The 25,477-nt window shown below is 34.3% G+C and overlaps 2 protein-coding genes across 2 annotated transcripts; one reads left to right on the top strand and one right to left on the bottom strand.

Annotated features, from left to right (window-relative positions):
- Nucleotides 1–927: 927 nt before the first annotated feature.
- On the bottom strand, nt 928–4,831 carry LOC732913 (mRNA cap-binding protein eIF4E). The gene is given in 5 exon segments (NM_001046914.1): nt 928–1,483; nt 2,523–2,610; nt 3,097–3,274; nt 3,924–4,102; nt 4,395–4,831. Coding segments are annotated over 5 exon segments (633 nt in total). The 5' UTR covers nt 4,425–4,831; the 3' UTR covers nt 928–1,325.
- A 403-nt stretch (nt 4,832–5,234) lies between these two features.
- Nucleotides 5,235–24,588, top strand: LOC101742636 (spermine synthase). The gene is made up of 7 exons (XM_004924744.5): nt 5,235–6,070; nt 6,476–6,584; nt 7,093–7,215; nt 8,038–8,124; nt 19,605–19,762; nt 22,135–22,326; nt 23,686–24,588. Exons 1-7 carry the CDS (start codon nt 5,789–5,791, stop codon nt 23,851–23,853), a joined length of 1,119 nt encoding a protein of 372 aa, XP_004924801.2. The 5' UTR covers nt 5,235–5,788; the 3' UTR covers nt 23,854–24,588.
- Nucleotides 24,589–25,477: the final 889 nt, after the last annotated feature.

Below are 25,477 nucleotides of genomic sequence, written 5' to 3'. Positions count from 1 at the left end.
TGAATCATTTTTGTCTACACCGTAATCATCGGTTTCAGATTTATATGACTCTTTAGTACCAATTTGATTTACAACGGCTATTTGAATTTTATAACTATTGCAGCATTTTCCTTCCAACCTCAAACCACAGCGCGCTCTCAATATAGCAGTTAAAAAATTTAACTTCATTCTATTCCTCCGTTTGTTGTTTATTTTAATCATACTGCTAAATAGTCTCTCAACATCGGCATCAGAATGAGATAATATTAGGAGACTAATCGCAAAATTCGCTAATTCCTTAAATCTGGGCTCTCCTTGAGTTAACACATGAGATTCGAATCTGTACCCCAAATAACATTTATCGTCTACAAAATCTTGAATATTTTGTGTAAAAATATCTACTTTCTGGGTAGGCCATATTAGTTTGTCAATTAGTGTATCAATCAAATCTGTCAATTTGCCAATTAATTCGAGATTTCTGAATTAATATGTAAATTGTGCTAATGGTTAAGTTTCGTACCTCACCACTGACTGAAACAACAAAAGACACTAGAAAAAACCACTAGCCACTAATATCCGAATTTGTCCGCTAAAAAGTGAGTCTAAACCGCCAGATCTAGTGGAAATTCCACTCAGTTGGCAACACAGCTACCACTACTGCTGCTTACTTCCGCGTTATTGAGAAATTGCAGCATTGAACATCAATAAGGCTATATTACCACAATAATTTACGTCGGTACATACAAGTCCATTGTGATCGTGTCCAAAAAAAATATGTTAATGTAAAAAAGTAATTAAAAATAATATAAAAATAAAACTACATTCATTTTAGTACTTTTTTATAAATACCAAAATTTCAGCACAGATAATAAACCAGTGTTGTGAACTTATAATTTTAAACATTTTAAGAAAAAAAAACAATTAAGTGTATGTTAAACGCATACAATACAAAAGCGTGCAAACATCAACATGAGTGTTAAACATATTATACCAGTTTCCTCACGATAATTTCATAATCTTCCAACATCGCGGGTAGCGTACTTAACCACTTACAACTATGTGACCTTACATACCGACACTCGAGCTTGAGTTTAGTACAAAATCAGACTTTTAACATTCTACAGCTCACGAGGACTATATCATGTCACAATGTAAGATAAATACGACTATAAAAACTAAACAAATACTACTTCTGTTAAATATAATTTTATACTATTATTGTAGTTACGTAAATTCAGTTTATGGGATGTACTGAATATATTTTATTCCATTAAGTTAAACTACTTCAATTAAATACAGTCCGTCCCATAAATCTGCAGATACAAACAAGATATGTAATGCCAAAACTAAACAGTGTATAGATTCTTGGTCGCAGAACTATGCTTAACCATTGTGTCTCTGTGTACTTGGAAACCAATCTTGCCGTGTATCCCTAGCTGTTCTTTCAGTTTTTTCCCAATTTCAATAGTCGCATGCTGCTTCATTGCATCAGCTGTCCAAATAGCTGTTGAAACAAATATTAACAAATTGAAATGTTTAATTTAGAGAAATTAAAGTTACTAAAAATAGTGCACTATGCAGGAAGAGATGAAATAGTAATGTTATTTTCTACTTCACCACAACCAGATTATTTGTCCACCAACATTATTTGTTTGCTAAGATATCACAAATGACTCTTGATCAAGTACAATCATTTTATGTAAACAACCATCTCTGGAAAACATCCTTGTGTCATGCAAGGGTATTTAAAATTGTGTTTTTAAAACTGAATTCTGTGCATAAAACATTATTTACATTGTTAGATGTTATTATGTCAGGAATCCCCGGCAGTGCAAATATCCATACCCCATTCTGATGAAATATAGCATAAGGAGATAAGTATGTGATAAGATAAATGATAAATCATTTAAGATAATACACATTTAATTTTGACTAATTTTCACTAAGATGACCTCGAAGACTCTCATAAACTCTCATTATTGTAATTGTATAAAAGCCTACAACAAAGAGACATGAGACAAATTCAGATGAATTTTATCTTTCAGTCTGTATATTTTTTTATTTATTCCTCTGCACTACAGATATTTTAGGGTTTATAAGGATCCATAATGTTTTAATCATTATCAATTACAAGCTAAACAAATTAAACTAATACATATTGTGATGATAAACAGTTTCCTTTGATACTTCAGTATTGTACGTGCTCATAGATAATAAGATAATTATATGCACTACTGCATATATAATTAGAGAACACAGTACAGCAGATAGTTTAATTTATTTATATTTGTGCATAGTATAATACAATTTAAATTCACAAATCACTTTAGATAATTCTATAATGTGAGTTGTGCATTTACTAATTATGTTTGTTTAACAGATGCTCTGTTAGTGTTTGGCTCGTTTTCCAACATGACCTTGGCTAATGTCATTACTTATTATTCATGTTAACAAGAACACAACAAAACCCTCTAGATATTCATAGAACTTAGAATGTTATGTAATTTCACTAAGAAAATGAAGATTTTTATTTTGAAACTTACCAATTTTATCTACTTTTGGTCTGACATTAACAACAGCACCACAAATCTCATCTGAATTCTCGAAATTTTCACCAATTAAAAGAAGAACCTGAAAATTAAATACAATATCTTCAATTTTAATGCATCTCACACACATCTCTGGTTCCTTGTTGTAGGTGCTTACTGGTCACATCCTTCCACACATCCACATTACTTCAAACAAAGATCAACAGAACATAGAGCCAAGCATACAGCTTGTAGGTAATGAGATAGGAGATGATCCTTCATCTCCTTCCTACAATACAGTTTCTATCTGTAACTGTATTCTAATATTCAACAGGATTTGAGTGGGCAGCCTTAACTATTTGAGGCATGATTTGTGGTTTCTTAGAAACCAATGATCTTAAATAAGCTACAACATCTTATTAAATGTTTATAAACATGGGATAGTGCAATCAAGCTAATATTCACTCACAAACATGTGCTCAGAAAAACTTGTCATATTTTTAGAAAATCTTTTCCTTTCATTATGTCAAACTTGATACTCAAAAAAGAAGTATTCTAAAACGGTATATAATAAAAAAGTTTAACATACCACATCTAACCAGAACCTATCTAAATCAGTAAAGCGTTGTTTTTTCTCAAGACTGATAAGCCATCTTCCTCCCATCTTGTTAGCATCGTCTTCCCACATAGGACGAATGCCTTGCTTGAATACTGCATAGTCATGACCTTGGCGAAGTTCTGACGGTAGCTTAATATGATGGTACAATCTGTAATGTGCAATAACAGTTTTGCTTAAATAAAAACCTACTAATTACTAAATTGACTACTCAGAGTAATTTTTGGCATTTTCTTATTATAATGGAATGAATCTATAGAATTAATGAATGAATACATGTTGACAAAAATAGAAACCATGTTTAGCACAGGGGGCTACGACAGACACATTGTATCTGCCATTTGACATCTATCAGTAAGCAATGAGTAGTCACTGGTTCCATAAGTCACTCATTATTTTTGATGTATTTCTTAAAAGTTTTTTGTGCAAAAACCCCTCAATGATTTTTTGAACATACTTGATGTATTGGTGCGCGAAAGGGAAATATGTCATGGACCTATGGCATCCATCACTCCATTCTACATGTTAGATACATTATTATTATAGAAAATATAACAAGTAAATAAAAGAACAGATGATTAAATCGACAACTAATCACATTAATTATAATAGATACGTAATAATTAGCTCTATAAGAAAGTGTTCTAGTTTAATCTTGAGCAAAATTAATTCTGTTTAAGTTCAGGTTCCATCAGAATTTACTTTCTCATCTAGGTTGCAAATGTATAGAAGTTGCATGAATGTACTTCTAAAATGTATGAAATTTATAATTTACTTCTGTAACCGGCATTTTCCTTTACCTCCAAAAGTCTTCAACTGTGTCGAATGTAGTCAACTCAATAAGATTCTCCTCCCATGTTTTGTTTCGGTCATTGTCGTAAAACCAGAGACTCCACTGGTTTTGTAACGGGTGCTTGATCAAAAATTCAGGGGGCACCTCCGCGTTACTGTTGGTCTTCGTTTCAGTGGTAGTAGACCCCTTAAAAACACAGGTCATTTTTATTAGTGAACCTAACCTAAAAAAAATATTGTTATTTTCGTAGAAGTCGTTTAACGACTTAATCCGGAATATTTTTACACAGAAAACCACTCGAGCGAGGTAAAGTTATAATTTATACTTGAAAACTAGACAATTATGCTAACAAATGTAACAGTGAAAGTTAACGAAGCCACATCAGCAAATTGCGGCAAAATTATAGGTTTTACGATTGTATAACCGGCAAAACGAGGTAGAAAATTACTTTGTTTTCTTAATAATTACATCTACCCACCTCTACTTCTTCTGTAGTATTTCCAGCCATATCTTGAGAGGATAACGATGCAAATTTCCTACGAAAAGGAGCGACAGAGTCAACGGGGTTGCCAAATCAGAAATCGCGTAAATTATTTATTATTTTATAAAGTGGATGTGCGCTAATCATGGTCTAGATTTATTTAAGGGTGTCATTTTTTTGTCTACCTATGTTGGTGATCTCATGGGATTATACCAGCTTCACGAAGCGAGTAGGCGAGTTCACGGGGCTAAGCCTGGTGAATTTGCTAACACTAGCCCTATTAAGAACAGTGCTTCGCAGTATCTACCACCAGATCGGAAACACGACCCACTGAGAAGATTCGGCGAGAAACTCAGTGGGCTGATTAACTCAGGGTTAATTTGCTCGCCGAACCCTTCGTCGCATTCGAGAGGAGTGACGAGAATGGTCACCAGTACTGGGGGGTGCCTAAAAGCACCGATAGTGGATCGCGAGGATCCGAAATGACGTGTTTTGGGCAAATGGAAAATATTAAATCACGGCATTTCCATCATCACCTTATAAACACAGGCCTTTTCCGAAGTTGGCTACAGTGACCAGTCGAGCAGATCTCGTGACCTTCACCAGGTCGGTCCTTCGAACCGTTGTGAAAGGCCTACCCACAATGCGCCTTACAGCGTGCGATTGCCATTCGAAAACTTTTGAGCAGAGTAGCCACCTGTCTTACCAGCAATATACCAAAGCATAGCTGTGAAAAGTTGTTTCGCTGCTGACCTCTATTTAGAACTAGCTAATAGAAATCATCGTATGATATCCTTATCTATGCACAACCTCTTTTTTTAAAGGGATTTTATGACCTGGTAACTAAGACCATTAAGTCTTATTTTAATTTATTTTCTTATGTTTATGAAAAATGATAATATGGAGTCAAATGAAATGAAATGAAAATGAAACGAAATGAGATGAAATATAACCTCAGTAAAATGGTGATCATTTACTGAGACTTTTTCAGTGGACTTTTTGGAGGATCCCGAGAAGCTACGTTCAGCGGCTTTGTTTCATTTTCCCACATTTGTGCACTTTCTCAGATACTAAACAGTTAATAAATCACCGTTATTACACATTTACACCTGAAGAAACACTAAATAGACAAAATAAAACAAATCACACAACTTCACTTCTCGAGTTCCCGCCAAAAAGGCATGCACAACCCTATGCGAGCACAGACCGGAAATAAATTCATAATAAAATTGTAATTTGTAATTCACAATTCACCAAAGTGTATAATCTATGCAATTCACATTATTGATCGGTTTCAAAACTCCGTGTGCGTCGTCTGGTTTGCCGGCTTAATCGACGGTTAATAATTAGATTATACAGTAACAAAACAAAATTTAATACATCACTGTAAAATGTCAGTTCACAATATCTTATTGGATTTCTCGATTGAAGCGGCCCGTCTGGAAGATGAAAACGGCCAAAAAGATATCTTTGGACAATTGGAAACTCTATTAAAAGAATATATACCAAATTTGATCCTAGCCACCGACATAAAATTGGAAGATGGTTCATTGAAATTATTAACCGGTAATAAAGGAACGACTGTATCCGTTAGGATGTTTGACCGAGGTTTCATTACTTTAAATATTGAATTTTACAAGGGCGGAAATGAGGAGTCCGTGATCGATCACAAGGTGAGGATTATATCGATTGAATGTATTGAGTGCTATTATTTTATTTTGGCACATTATATTATTATTGTAAAGTCTTTGCGAAACTCGGTAGAAAAAATAAGAAGTACTAAAAATAGTTTAACCATTTTATCATATGATCTTTTCTATGCATTGTTAAAAATACTAAGATTTTAATTTAAAAAAAATTAAGCATTAACTGAAGGACCAATTTTTTTATGGACTACCTTAATTGCATAAAAATTTGCAAGCCTTCAAAGTCGTTGTAATACTATCTTGCTTATTTTAATGTAGAGGACAGTTATTAATTTAATGGAAGTTATACCTCTACCGGGCAACTTATTTGCAATTAACTCATTCAAAGAATCCTGAAAACAATAAAAATATAATCTGCAATTTTGTTCACAGACTGCCAAAGAACTTGAAAGCAAAATTAAAAAATATATTTCTAGTATAAAGTCACAAACATATATTCCACTAAAGAGATGTTTGTTTGGTAGATATTATCCTAGTTCAGGTATGTAAATGGCACTAATTTTCTATTGATTAATTTCAGGTCGTTCATAATTTTTGATACCTCCTACTCATTCATTTCTAGCAGTGCATGCAAGCTCTCAATTTCTAAAAAAATTAAAAAATTTCAATATTATGTTCCTTAAATAACCCTCCTTAAAAATCTAACAAAGATACTATGAGTACATAACGAGAAAATCTTTAGTTCCTCCTGATAACTTCAAAGCCCACCTGGTATTAATCAATAACCTTGGTATGAGGTTCGATTTTACCTGAAAACTGCTATCTTACTGGATAACTGCTTTAGACCATAATACACAATTGCTTCTCAATAGGAAAATGGTACCACCTCACAACAGGCCAGAGTCTAGTGCTCAGATTTAAAGTTAGGTAGAAATAAGGAAGGAAAAGACAAAATGCCACCACCACAGAAAGACAATGAAGAAGCCTTATAGCATTACTTTAAATGGCACATAAATATTTTTTTTATCTTATGAATTTTAAATCTATAGATGGACGTCTCCTCGAATATGATATTGATGAAGTTGTATTTGATCAAGAATCTCCATTCCAAAGAGTTCAAATTGTTCATTCTAAGTCATTAGGAAACATGTTAGTGCTGGATGATTTACAAAGTAAGTGTAATTGACTTTTTAAAATTGTGTACAGTAAAATTTTTGCATTAGTAAAATTGATTAATCTCTGTAAAGTGATTAGATTGCTTTGCTTAAAACAGCTGTCTGGTTTATTTAAAAGTGACCCCATAAAAAATTGGCCAGTGGTTTTTTTTAATGGACTGGAAGGAAATTCCGGTGTCACACAAGTTAACTTAAAAAAGTCCAGACGAAAACAACAACTAAAATATGATAAATATTTATAGATGTAAACTTATTCCCAAAAATAAAATGGAAAAGTGGCTTTAGTGGGAACCCACTCCTATATTCATTGTTTCTTAAACTGCTAGACAAAATCAAGATTGTGGGAAGGACCAAATCAAATGAAATTACAGGATAGTTTCTAAAAAATAAATTTAAATACAATTCCAATCTCAATATGATAATCATCCCATCATAATCAAAATCCATACTAAATTCCCATATATTGAATTCTCCATAAATTTTGTATTCTTCTGTTTATAATTTTATTTTTTTTATTTCCTTTTCTTGTTTTGTACAAATATATTTGCTAACTCATTTTTACGAACAGTTATTGGACTGTTGGGGACTTGTTGTCAATAACTTGATAAAATCTCAAAAAATGATTCCCCTAGCTTAATCCTTATTTAGATTTGTTCTCAACCCTTCTCATAATTTGATCCACCCTTGATATTGCGTAATATTGGGGCATGATTTGTCTCTCACGGAAATGAATAATTAAATAGATTAAATCGACTTAATTAATTAAATTTTAAAATGCCATAGTGTGTTAAAAAAGTTTACACTTTTATTTATTTATAGATATCTCAGAAGCTGATCTAATTTACACTGAAACTTTGATGCAGAGAAACAAGGAGAATTATGAAGGAAAGGAAATTGTCATACTCGGTAAGTTTGGAATACATAATGTATATGGCTGATCTGTGATGGTGAAAGACTCCTTACCAATTTACTCCACAGATAAAATAAATCAAGGGTTTCAATCTACGACGTGGACTGCAATTTCGCAAATGACTACCGGTTATACAGTTTAGTAAATTGCTTTACAACGAGCAATCTCTCTCGGGAACTTGTCAGTCCCAATCAACATTCATAACTGCAGAAGTGATTTCCTTTTGTTGATTCTCACTGGCAATCTGATTCTCAAACTTTTTTTCCCTACCTAATCTGGTGGTCTAGAGAGATCATGTCAGCGTCACTGGGCTAGTAGGTGAGCTCACGGGGCTCAAACCTGACGATGTTGCTAACACGAACCCTAGCAAGAGCCGTGCTTCGCAGAGGTTCTCAACGATTATTGAACTATGTAAAAGCGCTGCCGCCGCTCGTGTTGAAATATAAAGTCTAAGTACATTGCTTAAGTATAACTGTTCTTCACATGTGAATGGCAAATTTATTTCTTAACTAGCGACCCGCCCTCGCTTCGCTTCGGAAACATTAAATTTTATTATTGACTAGCGACCCGGCCTCGCTTCGCTTCGGAAACATTAAATTTGATTATCGATAGCTGAGTCCCGCGATGTTATATCCCGTCGTACCGCGGGTGACGCCGCGGGGCGAAGCTAGTCTAAAAAAAGCCTAAGTTACTCCTTATATCATCAGCTACCTGTCAGTGAAAGTCTCGTCAAAATCGGTCCAACCGTTCCAGAGATTAGCCAGAACAAACAGATAGACAGACAAAATTTTTTAAACAAATATTTTGGTATATGTACTGTGGTATACATACTTACGCATTTAGTAAAAAGTGGTTATTTTATTATTACAAACAGACACTCCAATTTTATTTATTTGTATAGATTTCATGAAATCGCAAGGAAAACTGACTATCCGAATCTTTCTTAACCATGTAAATAAATGTAGGTATATTTGCTACCTGGCTATCTGCTGTCTACATAATGTAACTAGCTACGCCCGCGGCTTCGCCCGAAAAAAATGCAACTTTACATTAAAACATAAAAGCTATTAGGACATAAGACGATTCAGAAAGCTAACATCATAAGATAAGTTTAGGTGAACATTAAAGCGTATTATTTTTATAAACATTATTATATAATTATACATTTATGTTTTCGTTTATATATATTATGTATAAATTTCATATCAATTCGACCTAGGGTTCAAAAGATAAAAATCACTGCTAGCCCAGCGATACTAACCTAACTATGTTTGTCTGAGTGGTCATATCGCCGTTTCTTAGTATGCAAAATTTGATATCTATTTGACTAACAGTTCTCGAGTTTTAAGTGAATATATTATTATATGAGGCCATCAGCACAAAAGTGGCCTAACCCCGATTTTTTTATAATCAAGCCTATCAAATCAAATCAAATCAAATCAAAAAATTTTTATTCAACATAAATGAAAGTACATACTTGTTGAACGTCAAAAGAACTACCGCCAATTCACAAGAACTAGCCTCCGTCCTGAGAAGAATTGGCAAGAAACTCAGCGGGCATGTCTTTTTTTTACATATAAAATTATTATTTATTTATTTTTTAATATTATTATTTTTTTAAATATGAATTTTTTACACTGAGTATTATAACGTAACAATTACTACAATATTGAAATGCCTGGAGCGAGCAACTCATTCCCACTTTGTGCAATCTTCTAGATAATCATTGACTTTATAGTAAGCTTTATTGCACAGATGTTCTTTAATAGTTTTCTTAAACCTATGTATATGTAGGTTCTGAACATCATGTGGGATTTTGTTGTACAGGCGCACAGACAAACACCCGAATGAATTTCGTATCTTATGTAACCTACTCATCGGCACAACAAGCTTATGTTTGTTCCTAGTATTTCTATTATGTATGTCCGACTGTTTAGGAAACTCCTCAATATGTTTACGAACATACATCAAATTTTCAAAAATGTACTGGGATGGCATAGTGAGAACTTTAATTTCTTTAAATTTCTCCCTCAGGGATTCCCTTGAGTGCATGTTATAAATAGCACGTATAGCTCTTTTCTGCAGAATAAATATCATTTCTACATCGGCCGCATTGCCCCATAGCAAAATGCCATAGGACATGACACTGTGGAAGTAACTAAAGTAAACTAAACGAGCCGTGTCCGCGTTTGTTAACATTCTAATTTTTTTTACTGCGTATGCTGCAGCGCTGAGCTTACTCGCCAATTTATGAATATGAGGTCCCCACTGCAGTTTGGAGTCCACTGTTATACCAAGAAATACGGTTGACTCAACAAGCTCCAATGATTCCTCAGAAACAATTACATCACTATCCACTTGACTCACATTTAAAGATGGTTTAATACATTTTAAAGTAAATTTAATACATTTAGTTTTCTTACTATTCAATAATAGGTTATTGATACGGAACCAATGAACCACACACGAAATCGCATCATTCACTTCGTCATAGACTTGTAGTTGTCGTTTAATTTTAAATAATAAAGATGTATCATCTGCGAATAATACGACCTCGTGTCGGGACTCAATAAAACTAGGTAAATCGTTTATATATATTAGAAATAAAAAAGGACCCAAAATGGAACCCTGAGGTACACCCATTTTCAACAAGGTGCCTGAAGATCTATTACCTTTCACATCTATTGTTTGTATCCGTCCTGATAAATAGGAAGTAATAAGTTCCAATGCACCATCCCTAATACCATAGTGATGTAGTTTCCTCACCAATGTTTCATGTTCAACACAGTCAAATGCTTTGGATAAGTCACAGAAAATTCCAAGACAATCATGCGATTCCTCCCAAGATTTAAAAATATTTTTGACTAGATAAGCACCTGCATCAGTTGTAGAGCGACCCCTGGTAAACCCGAATTGTTTATTATGAAGCAGGTTATTTGAATTAAAATGTTCTAAAAGTTGGGTCAAAATAATTTTTTCAAAAATTTTACTCAACGTAGGGAGTACTGAAATAGGTCTATAGTTAGAGGGGTCATCAGTACTACCAGATTTAAAAAGAGGAATCACTTTACTATGTTTCATTAAGTCAGGAAATACACCACACCTAATACAGTCATTAAAAATACTAACAAGATGAGGAGCAATAATGTCTATTACAGACTTCAAAATCTTTACTGATATTCCCCACAAGTCAGCTGTATTTTTTACATTAAGGCTATTAAAACTTTTTATTATACTGCTTGAATTAATTTCCTTAAATTTAAAAATTTCATTACATTTGTTGGCATGTTTATGCAATAATATTTCAGCTGCTGTGGGGGATGAATTTAGAGAAGTGGTAGTTGAAACTGGAATGTCAGAGAAAAACTTTTCAAAAGCATTAGCCACATCTTCATGACTAGTTACCAATTTATCATCTATTTTTAATGAGAATTCTTGGTGGCTATTTCTGACTTTTCCACTTTCTCTACCAATGATGTTCCAAGTCATCTTTATCTTGTCAGGGGCATTTTTTATTAAATCACTTAAATGTAAAGATTTTGCCGCTAAACAAACTTTTCTAAATAGTTTTGAATAGTTCCTGACATATTGATGAAATGTTTCATCATTATTATAAGCTTTTTCAGAGTACAGATCATATAACCTTTTTCTACTCTTGTACACTCCGGTGGTGGCCCACTCGCTGAACACTGTTTTGTTTTTTAATGTTACAGTTTTAGGAATAAATATATCAGTAAAGACCAAATTAATTCTCTGAAACATATTCTGGTATGACAAATTTGGGTTTTTGTTATAAATAATTTCTGAATGTTCTTGCTTAATATTATTTCTAAACTTCTCAATTCGTTTTTTATTAATAGGAACAATCACAAGAGTATTTTTATCTTTAGGATTCATATTAGATTCAAAAGACAGAAATTGTCCACTATGGTCTGATGTTAACTGATTAATAATTTTTTTGTTAGTCGGTGTTACATTTGTAAATATGTAATCTAAACATGTTGCCGATGTGGTCGTTGTCCTAGTAGGCTCTAAAAATAAGTTTGGGAGGTTATATGACTTTAACAGTGTTCTGAATCTAATAGTGGTATTTGTGTTTTCTAAAAGATTAATATTAAAATCACCACATACCAAAATTTGTTTATTAGAGACAGAAAGCTTTAGCAATACATTTTCCAAAATATTTTCAAAAGAATCATATAACGCATCAGGAGGTCTGTAGACGCAGACAACGATGAGGTGCTCAAGCTCAACACAGGAAATTTCAATAATTCTCTCAACAGAGAGGGCCACTACATCCTTTCGTTCCTTACATTTCAAACATTTACTAACGAGAATCAGTGAGCCACCGCGAATAGCGTTCTCTCTGCAGAAGGAACTTGACAACTGGTGATCATTAAAATTAAACAATAATTCATAGTTTCTAAACCAGTGCTCAGTGACACAGAATACATTAATATTATGCATATTTAAAAACATTTCAATTTCTAGCTCTTTACCCATCATCCCTTGTAAATTTTGATGCACCAAATTGAATATGTTAATAATTGAAACGTTAACGTCTTTTGATGGGTATAATCTAGTTGGTGTATTAATTGATTTGTAATTGCAAGAGTGTGACTCCTTTGTCTTACTAATTAATTTAAATTGGAAGCAGATTCCAAAGTCTTATAACATGTCATATCTTTTTCCTGCTCAATAGAAGCAGGTATTTTTTTAGCTAAATTTATAGCTAGGAAATTGTGTATAAAATAGTGTAGCGATGTTGCTACTTGTCTAAAATTTTTATTCGTTAATTTAAATATTTCATTTTTTGATGTCCTTAAATATCTAAATTTTATTATATTATTTAAGTCTATTAATTTAAATGCATATTTTTTGGATGTCAAGATGCAGTTATTATTGTCAAAAGCATTATAAATTGCATTATTAATATTAAATCTAATTTTATTGACTATATGACGTATATTGGAATTTATTTAAAATTAATAAATTTTGATGCAAAACCGGCCTATCCAAGTTTCATCCGTAGATAACAGATAGCTTTGTACACATAATTTTTGCACGTATTGTTTTTTTGCCTACTCAAATTCAAATTCATGAAAATTCAAACCTATTTACCTCCATACTATCTATGGTAAGCTTAGGCCACTTTGGCGCTGACGGCCTCATATATACACATACATTATCTTTTTCTACATATAGATAGATGATTTAATATAATCTATAATCTAATTTTGGTTAAATTTAATAATTACCAGTCGAACCCGGCTTCAAATACCATTATCCTATCTGTTCCCCTAGATGTCGTAAAAGACTAAGGGAATCATGGGAAAATGGGCACAAGCGATCTCTGAGTTTTATAGCAACGCACTGCGATTGCCTACCTGCATATTATTACACTGGCGATAGAACTTATTGTAAGCCCCCACGGATAGTAACAACAACCTGTCTATTTCAGCCGCGAAGTAGTCTTGCGTTACTAGGCATTACCCTTACGCAATACCATTAGCCAACTGAGTTTCTCGCGGGATCTGCTCAGTGGGTCGCGATTCCGATCCGGCGGTAGATTTAGCGAAGCGCTGCTTTTGCTAGGGTTAGTGTTAGTAATTCTTTCAGCTTAAGCGAATGGGCTTACCGGTCCGCGAGTAGTTTAAATAGCGTCTTAGGCTACCAATGATTAGGTAAAAAAACTTAATAGCCACGTTCAATAATTTAATTCAATAGAATTTAAGAACCCGCTCGATTAAAGTCTCGTCGCTTCATTTATAACCAACCAATTGATGGTTATAAATTAGCACAATTGAAATTTGAAACGGATAATGGCCTTCAATTGTATCCAATTGAGCGGAAGCCACTTTGCTAAATTATTTTCGCGTGATATGTACAGAGCAACGCTTTGTTGCGGCCGTTTTGTTGGTAACTTTTTCTAATTTCCTAAAATATATTCTCTTAGATTTAATTGAATTCGAATCGGTATTTTCAGTTCCAGATTTCGTGTAAATTTTTTGTATAGTGATAGATAGCGTCGACCGTTGAAATAGGTTCATATTATTAATTTACATACGCTGGGTATTTTGCATGCAAAAATAATATTTTATTGTTTTTTTTTTATTGCTTAGATGTGTGGACGAGCTCACAGCCCACCTGGTGTTAAGTGGTTACTGGAACCCATAGAAATCTACAACGTAAATGCGCCACCCACCTTGAGATATAAGTTCTTAGGTCTCAGTATAGTTACAACGGCTGCCCCACCCTTCAAACCGAAACGCATTACTGCTTCACGGCAGAAGTAGGCGGGGAGGTGGTACCTACCCGTGCGGACTCACCACCTACCTACCTACCTACTTTGTTTGCTTGTGCGTTCTTCGTGCGCTTTGTACCAGACACTCATAAGTTGGAAGTCTAAGGCGACGAGTTCGACGAGGACGGTGACCGGTGCTTGAAGGGTCTAAAAGCGACGACAGTGGATCCGCAGGATTCCTGAAGAGACATGTTTTTAGATTTTTTAGTCGGATATATAATTAGCGGCAGCCACGATAAGAGGGTTATCGTGTCACGCTGCTTTATCAACAAAGTAGCGTTCTGACGCTTCCTTAAAATACTTACGTTTCGGTTCTAGATTTAGGTTGTCGTGAAGAATAACATTCTTCAACATATACCAAATATTCAATAGGTATCTAAGCCGATAACGCTACATTAATGGGGATAGAGATAATTAAAAATAAACATGATTTTTTGGAAATTGTTTATGAACGTATAGAGGACAATCATACAAACACTCGTTTTTAGTCTTTTAACATTAACTTATACGAAATTAATTCTATAAACATAATTAGCATGTAACACATTATAATAATACTGCTTTAATGGATTCGCCGATAGCAACAGTACATAGTGATATCGTACATTGGAGAAAATAAATACTTTGGCGTCCAAAGTATCCAAAAGCTTTGAACTTTGCACAAAGTTCACATAAAAACATTTGGTACTTATCTAACATCTGGAATCGTCTATCGTGAAGATGAAGACTTCTGAAATCAATATGCTAATTTGTTATTTTTCCGTTTCAACTTTAGATCGTTTTTTATTGTGTAGTCCGGTGCATGAATACACGGTCCACTTGTTGTTAAATGGTTAACGGAGTCCCATAATTTATGGATGACTCCTTACTGGTGGTAGGTAGTCTTGTGAGCTCGCACGACAATGTACCACGACCCTGTCTACTTATACCATGAAGCAGTAATGGGTTTCGTTTTGAAGGATGAGGCAGCCGTTGTACTGAAACTTGAAACATAAAAGTCATGTATCAAGGTGGTCAGCGGCATTTACGTTGATTGATAGCTATAGGCTGTGGTAACCACTTAATACCAGGGCAGCTTCAAAGCTATTTTTCAAATAGCAAATTACAAATACAAATTTAACGGCTCAAGCTGTTACCCGCGTCTAAGCTATCAAAAAACACATTTTTAGATTGAAATTTTTACACTTGCGATGTTTTTTTTAATCATCAAATTCAAAATCATTTATTTCAACTTGGATGTCATCAAAAACACACTTGTTGAATGTCAAAATGTAAAAGAAAATGTTAACTCTACCACCGGTTCCAAAAAAAGCCACAGTCCTGAGAAGAACCGGCGAAACAAACTCAGCGGGCTTTTTTTTTTGTATTTTCACAACTATTTTTTTTTTTTTTTTAAACAAGAAAACATATTTACAGTATAAGAAAAAACAAGTCAAAAAAATACAATTCAAATAAATAATAATAATAATGAAAAATGAAAAGGCCAGGAGCGAACGCCTCATTCCCACGTAGTGCCATCTAGTAGAAAATCCTTAACTTTATAATATGCCTTGTTGCACAAACGTTCCTTGACAGTTTTCTTAAATCTATGAACAGGTAGTAGTTGAACGTTTTGTGGGATCTTGTTGAAAAGTTGTACACCCAGCCCCCTGAAAGAGTTGCTTATTTTCTTAATTCGAGCCGCCGGCAACGCAAGCCTATGTTTGTTCCTAGTGTTCACATTATGCAAATCGCAGACTCTGGGGAATTCTACAATGTTTTTACGCACGTACAATAAATTTTCAAAAATGTATTGGGACGCTAAAGTTAGAATTTTGATTTCCTTAAACTTGTCCCTCAAGGATTCCCTCGGGTGCATATTATAAATAGCACGAATAGCCCTCTTCTGCAGGATGAAAATCGCTTCGACATCGGCAGCATTGCCCCATAGCAAAATGCCATAGGACATAACACTATGAAAATAACTGAAATAAACTAGACGTGCCGTATCTTCATCAGTATACGTTCGTATTTTTTTTACCGCAAACGCTGCAGAACTAAGTCTATTCGCTAACTTGCATATGTGAGGACCCCACTGCAGCCTGGAATCAATTGCTATACCAAGAAAAACTGTCGAATCAACAAGCTCCAGTGTCTCTCCACTTACAATGATATTAGTGTCTACTTGTCTAACATTAGGTGTGGTAAATTTTATACATTTTGTTTTTTTGTTATTTAATAACAGATTATTAACACTAAACCAATGTACCACGCGCGAGATAGCATCATTCACATCGTCATAATCTCCCAATTGTCGTTTAATTTTAAACAATAAGGATGTATCATCAGCGAATAATACGACCTCGTGACGGGTTTCAATAAACTTTGGTAAATCATTGATATAGACAAGAAATAAGAAGGGACCCAATATGGAACCCTGAGGAACACCCTTATTAAGTAAGACACCGGAAGATCTCTTTCCTTTAACGTCTACCTTTTGGATTCTTCCGGTCATCGCACAAGCTGTCCATGAATACGTGTTAATTTAGAAAAATTGGTGTCTGTCTGATTTGAATCAGCCGTTGTGGTTGGATCATTCGACATGAGGACACGGGTCGCATGTATTACGCAATTAGTATTCATTATTTGTTTATTAAGTTTTAATCGCGATGTATGAAGTTTGGCCGCTTTTAATATTAAGTTAGCGGAATCGTCATGAACTTAAGATAAAGTTATTTGTTAATTTATTAATATATTTCTTTTATTATTATTTTTTTTTTTTTTATTGCTTAGATGGGTGGACGAGCTCACAGCCCACCTGATGTTAAGTGGTTACTGGAGCCCATAGACATCCACAACGTAAATGCGCCACCCACCTTGAGATACAAGTTCTAAGGTCTCAAGTATAGTAACGACGGCTGCCCCACCCTTCAAACCGAAACGCATTACTGCTTCACGGCAGAAATAGGCAGGGTGGTGGTACCCACCCGCGCGGACTCACAAGAGGTTCCTACCACCAGTAATTACGCAAATTATAATTTTGCGGGTTTCATTTTTGTTACACGATGTTATTCCTTCACCGTGGAAGTCAATCGTGAACATTTGTTGAGTACGTATTTCATTTGAAAAATTGGTACCCGCCTGCGGGATTCGAACACCGGTGCATCGCTCAACACGAATGCACCGGACGTCTTATCCGTTAGGCCACGACGACTATTACTGTATAAACTATTATGTGTATGTATTTATGTAGGTATGTATATGTATATATATTGTGTATGTATTTTTAATTAATCTATACTTCTATACTAATCTAATATATAAAATTCTCGTGTCACAGTTTTCGTTGCCATACTCCTCCGAAACGGCTTGACCGATTTTGATGAAATTTTTTGTGCTTATCCGGTATCTATGAGAATCGGCCAACATCTATTTTTCATCCCCCTAAATTTTAGGGGTAGTCCACCCCTAAATTTTTATTTTTATTTTTTAGACAAAATTTTTAATTTCTATTTTTTTATGATACAACATACAAAAATACATACAATCCTCAATTTTCACCCCTCTACGATCAACCCCTATTTTTTATTGGTTAATTATAAACTTTAATTTTTTCGGCAAGTTTTTTATTTTGTTTTGTCATGACTTAAAATAAAAAAAATCGTATTACTCTCAATTTTCACTCTTATACGATCAACCCCTATTTTTCCATCCCGATTAATATTTTTTTTATTCTATGCACAGATCCGCAATAAGGTTGCAAGATGGCAATCAAATATTATAATTGTAGTACGATAAATTCTTATTCAGAGTTTATAATATCAAGTTCCTTTAATTATGATTTTTTTTAAATTGAATTTGATCTCCCGCCCTCGGCGGTCGACTACTGATCAACTATCAATCGATCAGCTATCCCCGCCAGGTGTCACCACTCATCCAGCAAACATCACGTAGTAGGGATGAGGACGAAGCCGGTCTCCTGTCTTACGTACTCACTATACATCATAGATTATACACCTAATATATTTGAGAGCTATACAATACTATACATTTTTCAGCCATGTTTTTTTGGTTTTATTTGTGTATCAATAGTATGTTCAGTAGGTCTGAGAATCGGCTACTATCTGTTTTTCATACCCCTAAGTGAATTTTTTTGGATATTTTTTTTGTTTATAATGAGGTATTATGTGGTTAAAGGAGGTTTTTTTTTCTACAGTAGAATTTCCCTAGAAACTTATTTAAGGCAACACAACGTTTGCCGGGTCAGCTAGTACTAATATATAAATCTACAGTGGTTTTTACGGATGTTCCGTTATAACTACTGAACCATGCATCCGATTGACTTGAAACTTGGTATCCATGTAGAAAATACATGTACTTAATGGATAGGCTATATTTATATGAGTGTTGGACCCCTAATAATAATGACAATAAATAATAATGTTAATTTTAAATTCCCAGCGAAGTGGGCGAGTACGGCTAGTTTAATATAAATCTCGTTGCACCTACCACTATTTACTCTGCACTTTGGTTGGCTGGTAGAGAATGCCTTAGGCATTAAGTCCGCCAATGTAAACTTTACATGAAGTGTAATAAATAAATAAATAATATTTGAATGGAAATCATTTGATCTAAGTCTTCGCGGTTTTTGTTATTCTTTAAGAATAACAAAAACCGCCAGTTGTGATATATAAAAGAATTAATACGGCCCCCTTTTTAATACGCTTTTATTAGCTTCAGACGTATCAGTATGTACGTTAGTATGTAACGGCATCTTTGAACATGATTTTCACCCCCTTCAAAACGTCTGATTAACTCGAAATTTGGTATACTTGTTTTAAGGACCGATGTGAATACAATATTTAAAAAACAATTGTCGATATTGAAATTCAACTAAAAAATGAAAAATAAGTAATAGTTTAAAAAAACAATAAAATACGCTTTTATAGAAAATCCAACTATCATGGTATCAGTAGTTATAAATATTTTATGAACAGATATGAATAGCAGGGTTATTTTGATAATATCCTGAAAAGCACCCCACGCTTTTTTTTTTACAATAAAATCATTTTTTCTTACACTATTTATAATTCAAATTTATTAAAATTTATTTTCTATTTTTTTCGTATTTTGTTCGTTTTTTGTAAACAATTATTTTTGTGAATGATTTGTAATGTTCATTCGCGGCCGCAGGAGGGGGCGACGGCGCGCTGCTGTACGAGCTGCTAAAAGAGAATCCGAAGTACGTGTGGATGTTGGAAATCGATGAACTAGTCATGAACGCCTGCAACAAGCACCTCAACTCCATCTGCGGCGACGTACTCGAGAAACGCAAGGGACCTAACTATGAGGTAATCTATCACACTTTTTAGTTATTTATTGCATATCGACGCTTGAAAGACAAACGTGACTAAGCGACAATAACAGCTTTGTACATAAATGATAGGCAATAACTAACTATATTCGATACGCAAAAAATATATATTCCTAGGTCTATTAAAATCATTTCAATCCTACAGCTAGATTCGTTAACATAGAATTTTTTCAGGTATTTTAACTTTAAATTAGTCTACTGTAAAGTACACGCATTGTCGCTTAGTCACGTTTGCCTTTCAAGCGTCGATATATTTATAACTTTATATACTTGACAGTATAAAGGTGGACATAATGCCATAGGCATTCTCTGACAGTCTTACCTTAGGGGAGTGCAGAGATGAATGATGAACCTTGGTAGGTGTAGTGTTATAGTGATATTAGATACTTAAACATATGTATATGTAAAACACACATAATATTTATTGATATAAATAAATATCAATTATGGATAAAGTATGAGTGGGCGAGCTCACAGCCCACCTGGTGTTAAGTGGTTACGGGAGTCCATAGACATCTACAACGTAAATGCCGCCACCCACTTTGAAATGTGAGTTCTAAGGTCTTAGTATAGTTACAACGGCTACCTCCTCACCCTTCAAAACGAAACTCATTACAGCTTCACGGCAGAAATAGGCAGGGTGGTGGTATCTACCCGTCCGGAATCACAAGAGGTCCTACCATCAGTAAAAAATAGTACTTTAGAACAGGGGCTTCCCAAACTTATTTTGTCTACTGTCCACTTTGAAAATAAATTATTTTTAGCGCCCCCATTTTTTCACCTACTAAAAACCACTATATCGAGAGCTCAGTCGGTGTCTCAGAGTCCTCTTAGATGAAATTATAAATCGCCTCCCAAACTTCTACACAACGCCCGCATTTTTTTCTGGGTCTCTTATCGCCCCCCATGTGGTCTACAGCGCCTATTGTATAACGCAGAAAAACCGACTTCTAATCCCAGAAGTATTACACTGATAGTTAAACTATGACTACAAAAATTCGTCATACCATGACTTTCTATTTTGTGCCATGCAATTAATTAAAATGGTGACTTATTTTTTAACTAAATTTATGGAATTTCATAGTTTCTAATTATTACTATTATAATATACTAGCGACCCGCCCTCGCTTCGCTTCGGAAACTGTAATTAATTATTGATTTCTTTACTATTTAATGGATGTTATTATACATATAAACCTTCCTCTTCAATCACTCTATCTATTAAAAAAACCGCATCAAAATTCGTTGCTTAGTTTTAAAGATTTAAGCATACATAGGTATATAGGGACAGAGAAAGCGACTTTGTTTCATACTATGTAGTGATAAAATATATACAGTCAAAACCGTTTACTGCGACATCGTTTATAACAACATGCCGGTTATAATAACCTAAAACAAAGGTCCCGGCTGAATGCCATATGACCGCCTTATTAAAAATATTGCTTTATACGACATTGCTTATAACGACATACCTCATAAAACGACCACATTCAACTAATATTTCGGAGAATTAGATCTGTTAGAACGACCGGCTAAGCTGTATTGTAAACAATTTGAATAGGTATCCACATTTGTCTTCAATGGCTATTAAAATCAGGAAAGAAAACAATAGGATTTAGTTTAGTGTAGGGTCTTTTCTAATTCTTAGAAACAAAACACGTGCATGCAGTAGAGTCAAAGACCGCTTCTTCATATCTCTTCAGTTAGTTTATTACTTATCTATACACAAGACGCACCAAAACTTTGTGGAGTTATTCGTGAAACTTTCAAAATGTCGCAAAGAAAAAGAAAACAAATTAATATTGAAGAAAAATTGCGTATTATGTAAATATATTTTTCCAATAATTCCCTATCGATTTGTTTGTACTTGCACGATACACATTAAACATCACCGGTTGTTACGACTATCGGTTTTTACGACTGAATATGAGCAGTCCCTTCGATGTCGTTATAACAGATTTTGACTGTATTAATATTTAATTAACTAATTAATTGATGATGATCGCGATAATTCCGAAATAAATTAATGAAAAAAATATAAATGAGCAAATATTAAAATGCTTTAACTTTGAACTTTTATTGTGATACACATTAAGTTGAAACTATTTCAAAATTACTGTATTTACAATAAGACCACGATTGCAACGCAATATTAATATTGTACAAATAATGTCATGCTTTTCGCATTTCAGAGTTGTTGCGATCGTGTAAAAATCATTAATCATGTGATAAAAATATTTAAATACTAATCCACATTTTTTAGATTAGATAGTTTATAGATTGTACTAAGTTTGAGAGCTAACCTAAACTCAGAACACACTGAAGGACTTGTAACTGAACTGGTTGCAGATAATCGTCGCCGACTGCATGATCACCGTCAACAAGTTCATAAAGGAGGGCAAGAAAGTTGACTACATCTTCGGCGACCTCACCGACATCCCCATCTCCGACACCGTAGAGGGAGAAATCTGGGAATTCATGATCACCATCCTCAAAGCTTCCTTCAGAATATTACGGTCTTCTGGGAAGTTTATGACGCACGTAAGATACGGAAATATATTTATTCAACTGCGATAGTGACTGAAATAGACGGATGGTCTGGACTCTGTGGGCCTGTCCACGTCACGCACCTATCTCGTGAATGCTAGCCAAGTTTGAAAAAAAAACTGATTGATTTGTAATTCATTAGATAAAATTTTATAAAAAAAAACTTTTCAAAATACTCTCGCATAGAATTATAATACACTAGCCGTACTCGCCCGCTTCGCTGTGCATTTAAAATTGACATTATTATTTATTGTCATTATTATTAGGGAATCCAACACTTATATAAATATTAGCCTATCCATTAAGTACACGTATTTCCTACGTGGATACCAAGTTTCAAGTCAATCGGATGCATGGTTCAGTAGTTATAACGGAACATCCGAAAAAACCACTGTAGATTTATATATTAGTATAGATTGCAATATATAATATATGCAATATAGATTTTGAAAGCTCTAAGGCGAGCTCACAGCCGTCCGGTCGCTGACCGCCCGTCTCTGTACACAGCGCAACGAATGCGTCTTGAAACCTATCTTGCGACATGGGATCGAACCCTCAATTTAATTGTATCCCCCTATTCTCTATTTAAATGTATCCCCCCTACTCGTCAAACCGGAATGCATGGACAAAATACATAGTATTAAGCCTTCGTCGTGAAACTTATTTTGTTTTGAGCGAATTCATATTCCGTACTTGGAACTGGGTTCGACGGTGCTTCTCCGGACGTTGCATGTCGTTGGGAGCTTCTGCGACAGCGCCATAACTTATTATTATTATATTCATTTCAAATCAAATTTGCTTAGAAAATAGTTCTTACACAACACAAAAATCCGATCTTCCTACGACCAAGAAGGGGCGGCCCTCAGCGACGTTCGTTTGCTGAACAATAATCCATGTGCTTAGTGCGAGTTTTTTAACGTTCTCGATAGCGTAAAAGTTAACTCATATTTGTATGGAATGGGATCGTTTGCCTACATCTGCCAATAGAGGGCGCTATTCCAACTGCATACAACTTTGAGTTAACATTTACACCATGCGAAACGTTTAAAAAAACGCACTAAGTGCACTGCATTGCAAGCATTTTTTTTTGTATGTGTATAGATAACGGTATCAGTGGTGTCAATGTCTTATGTTAATTTCAATCTTCTAAGAAGCTCAAAAAAATCCAAATGTACTACATACATTAACAATAATATTAAATAATGAGCGTTGCTCTCCAAAATCTAAACTATATGGGAAACTTCACAAAAACGAAGTGTTCCAACTGCGTACAAATTTGAGTTAACTTTTACGCTATCGAGAACGTTAAAAATATTCTCACTAAGCACATTGAAGTAATGTTGTGTCGCGCAGGGGAACGGTGCGACATCCGGCGAGTCCTTGCAACTGTACGAACAAGAGTTATCCAAACTCGATCCTCCGGTCGCCTTCCAAAGGAGCATGGCGTTCGTGCCTTCATTCTTCGAGGACTGGATCTTCTACCAAATCACTTTCAAAGACAAAGGAACTGGAGATGATTAACAAAACGCCAAATAATTGTTGTAGATTACAAATCTAAGTCAATTTTTTTTTGTCAAAACTATTTTGTATTTAGTTCACAGATTGATTGTTGAATGAACGAAAAATGTACAGCTTGTTAATAAGCAGTAGTGTTAAATTAGGAATTTAGCATTAGAAATGTAATAAATAGAATGTTGTTTTATATGACGAACGAATTTTGTATAAGAAATTTAGAAGTATCTATGGAGCTCTGTTTAATGTTTCATACCTCTAGTTCCTCTACCTCAAAAAACATTAGTATATTTAATTTAACTGCAATACAATTCAAAACAGAGGACTCCTTGACAAATATATAAATGCTATTAAAATTTATATGAAAATTCACAATGTAAAGTTTATTAGAAGCATTGATGTTTAAAAAATATTCAATGTGTTACCATTACGTATGCAATACGAATTAGTTTTCTATATTAGATAAGGGATGTGGAAGATGTATAAAGCTGTGTATATACTAAGTTATGTACCCTCATAAGACTTTATACGTACTCTATTAGCATAATTGAATTATTTACTAACTGTGAAATTATAATTTTGAACGAACTAAAATTGTGTTTTACATCGACGTGCGCGACTTCGTCACACGCTAGCAATGCATTAATCTATATTTCCGAAAGCCCGTTCAAGTTGTATAATTAGTGTGTACAATTCAAGCTTATCACATTTTTTTTTTCGTTTAATAAAAACTTCCCAAAACAATTTATTTTTTATTAAATAGGTTAAGATTGTTATGTTAAAGATCTACCGCTTAAAGTTTTTTAAGGAAAAGTAATATCGTAATCTATGATTTAAATCAGAATTTCCCAAAGTGGGCGATAACGCCCCACTGCAGGTGCTTCAGGTCTAAAGAGGGCGATAAGAGACCCAGAAAAATAATTTTGGGAGCCCCTGATTTAAATGATACACAATCGGCATTTTTTCAATGGCCTGTATAGGCTTTAGGAGATAGAAAAAGTGAAAAATTGCGCAGGAAATTCCAATTATATTTGACACTAGCGACCCGCCCTCGCTTCGCTTCGGAAACATTAAAACACACATGAAACCAAAAAAATTAAATAAAATAAAAATAAAAAAAAGCCTATGTTCATAGCCTATGTTCATCAGGGACAATGTCGGCTTCTAATGGAAAAAGAATTTTTCAAATCGGTCCAGTAGTTTCGGAGCCTATTCGAAACAAACAAACAAACAAATCTTTCCTCTTTATAATATTATTATAGTATAGATATGGACCGAACATCAGGTTCCTACCTGGTCTATTTACTGTTGCCATCGATGCCAATCAACGTTGGTCATGGACTTCGGCGACTTCAGGAGCACAACCTAGCCTCTGTCCACTGCTGAGGGCGCTCCCCTCAAAACTCGTTTCAAGGACATGCCATAGCACTTTTGAAATACTGTAGAGGGGAGCTCATCCCAGAGCCGGATGGTACGTGCCAAAACAGATCTATAAAGATAGTCTAAAAGGAGTATGCATAAATAAAAAATGATGTTTGGTTTCTGTTCTCATTTGTTTGTTTTATTGTTCTATGTTTGACTTATGTAAACAATTATTTGATGCTGATGAGATTTAGTACAGATATTAGCACCT

This window comes from Bombyx mori, chromosome 22, assembly GCF_030269925.1.
Source record: "Bombyx mori chromosome 22, ASM3026992v2".
Taxonomy (NCBI): Eukaryota; Metazoa; Arthropoda; class Insecta; order Lepidoptera; family Bombycidae; genus Bombyx; species Bombyx mori.
The sequence above is the reverse complement of the archived record's forward strand: the minus strand, read 5'-3'. Positions and strand labels throughout refer to the sequence as shown.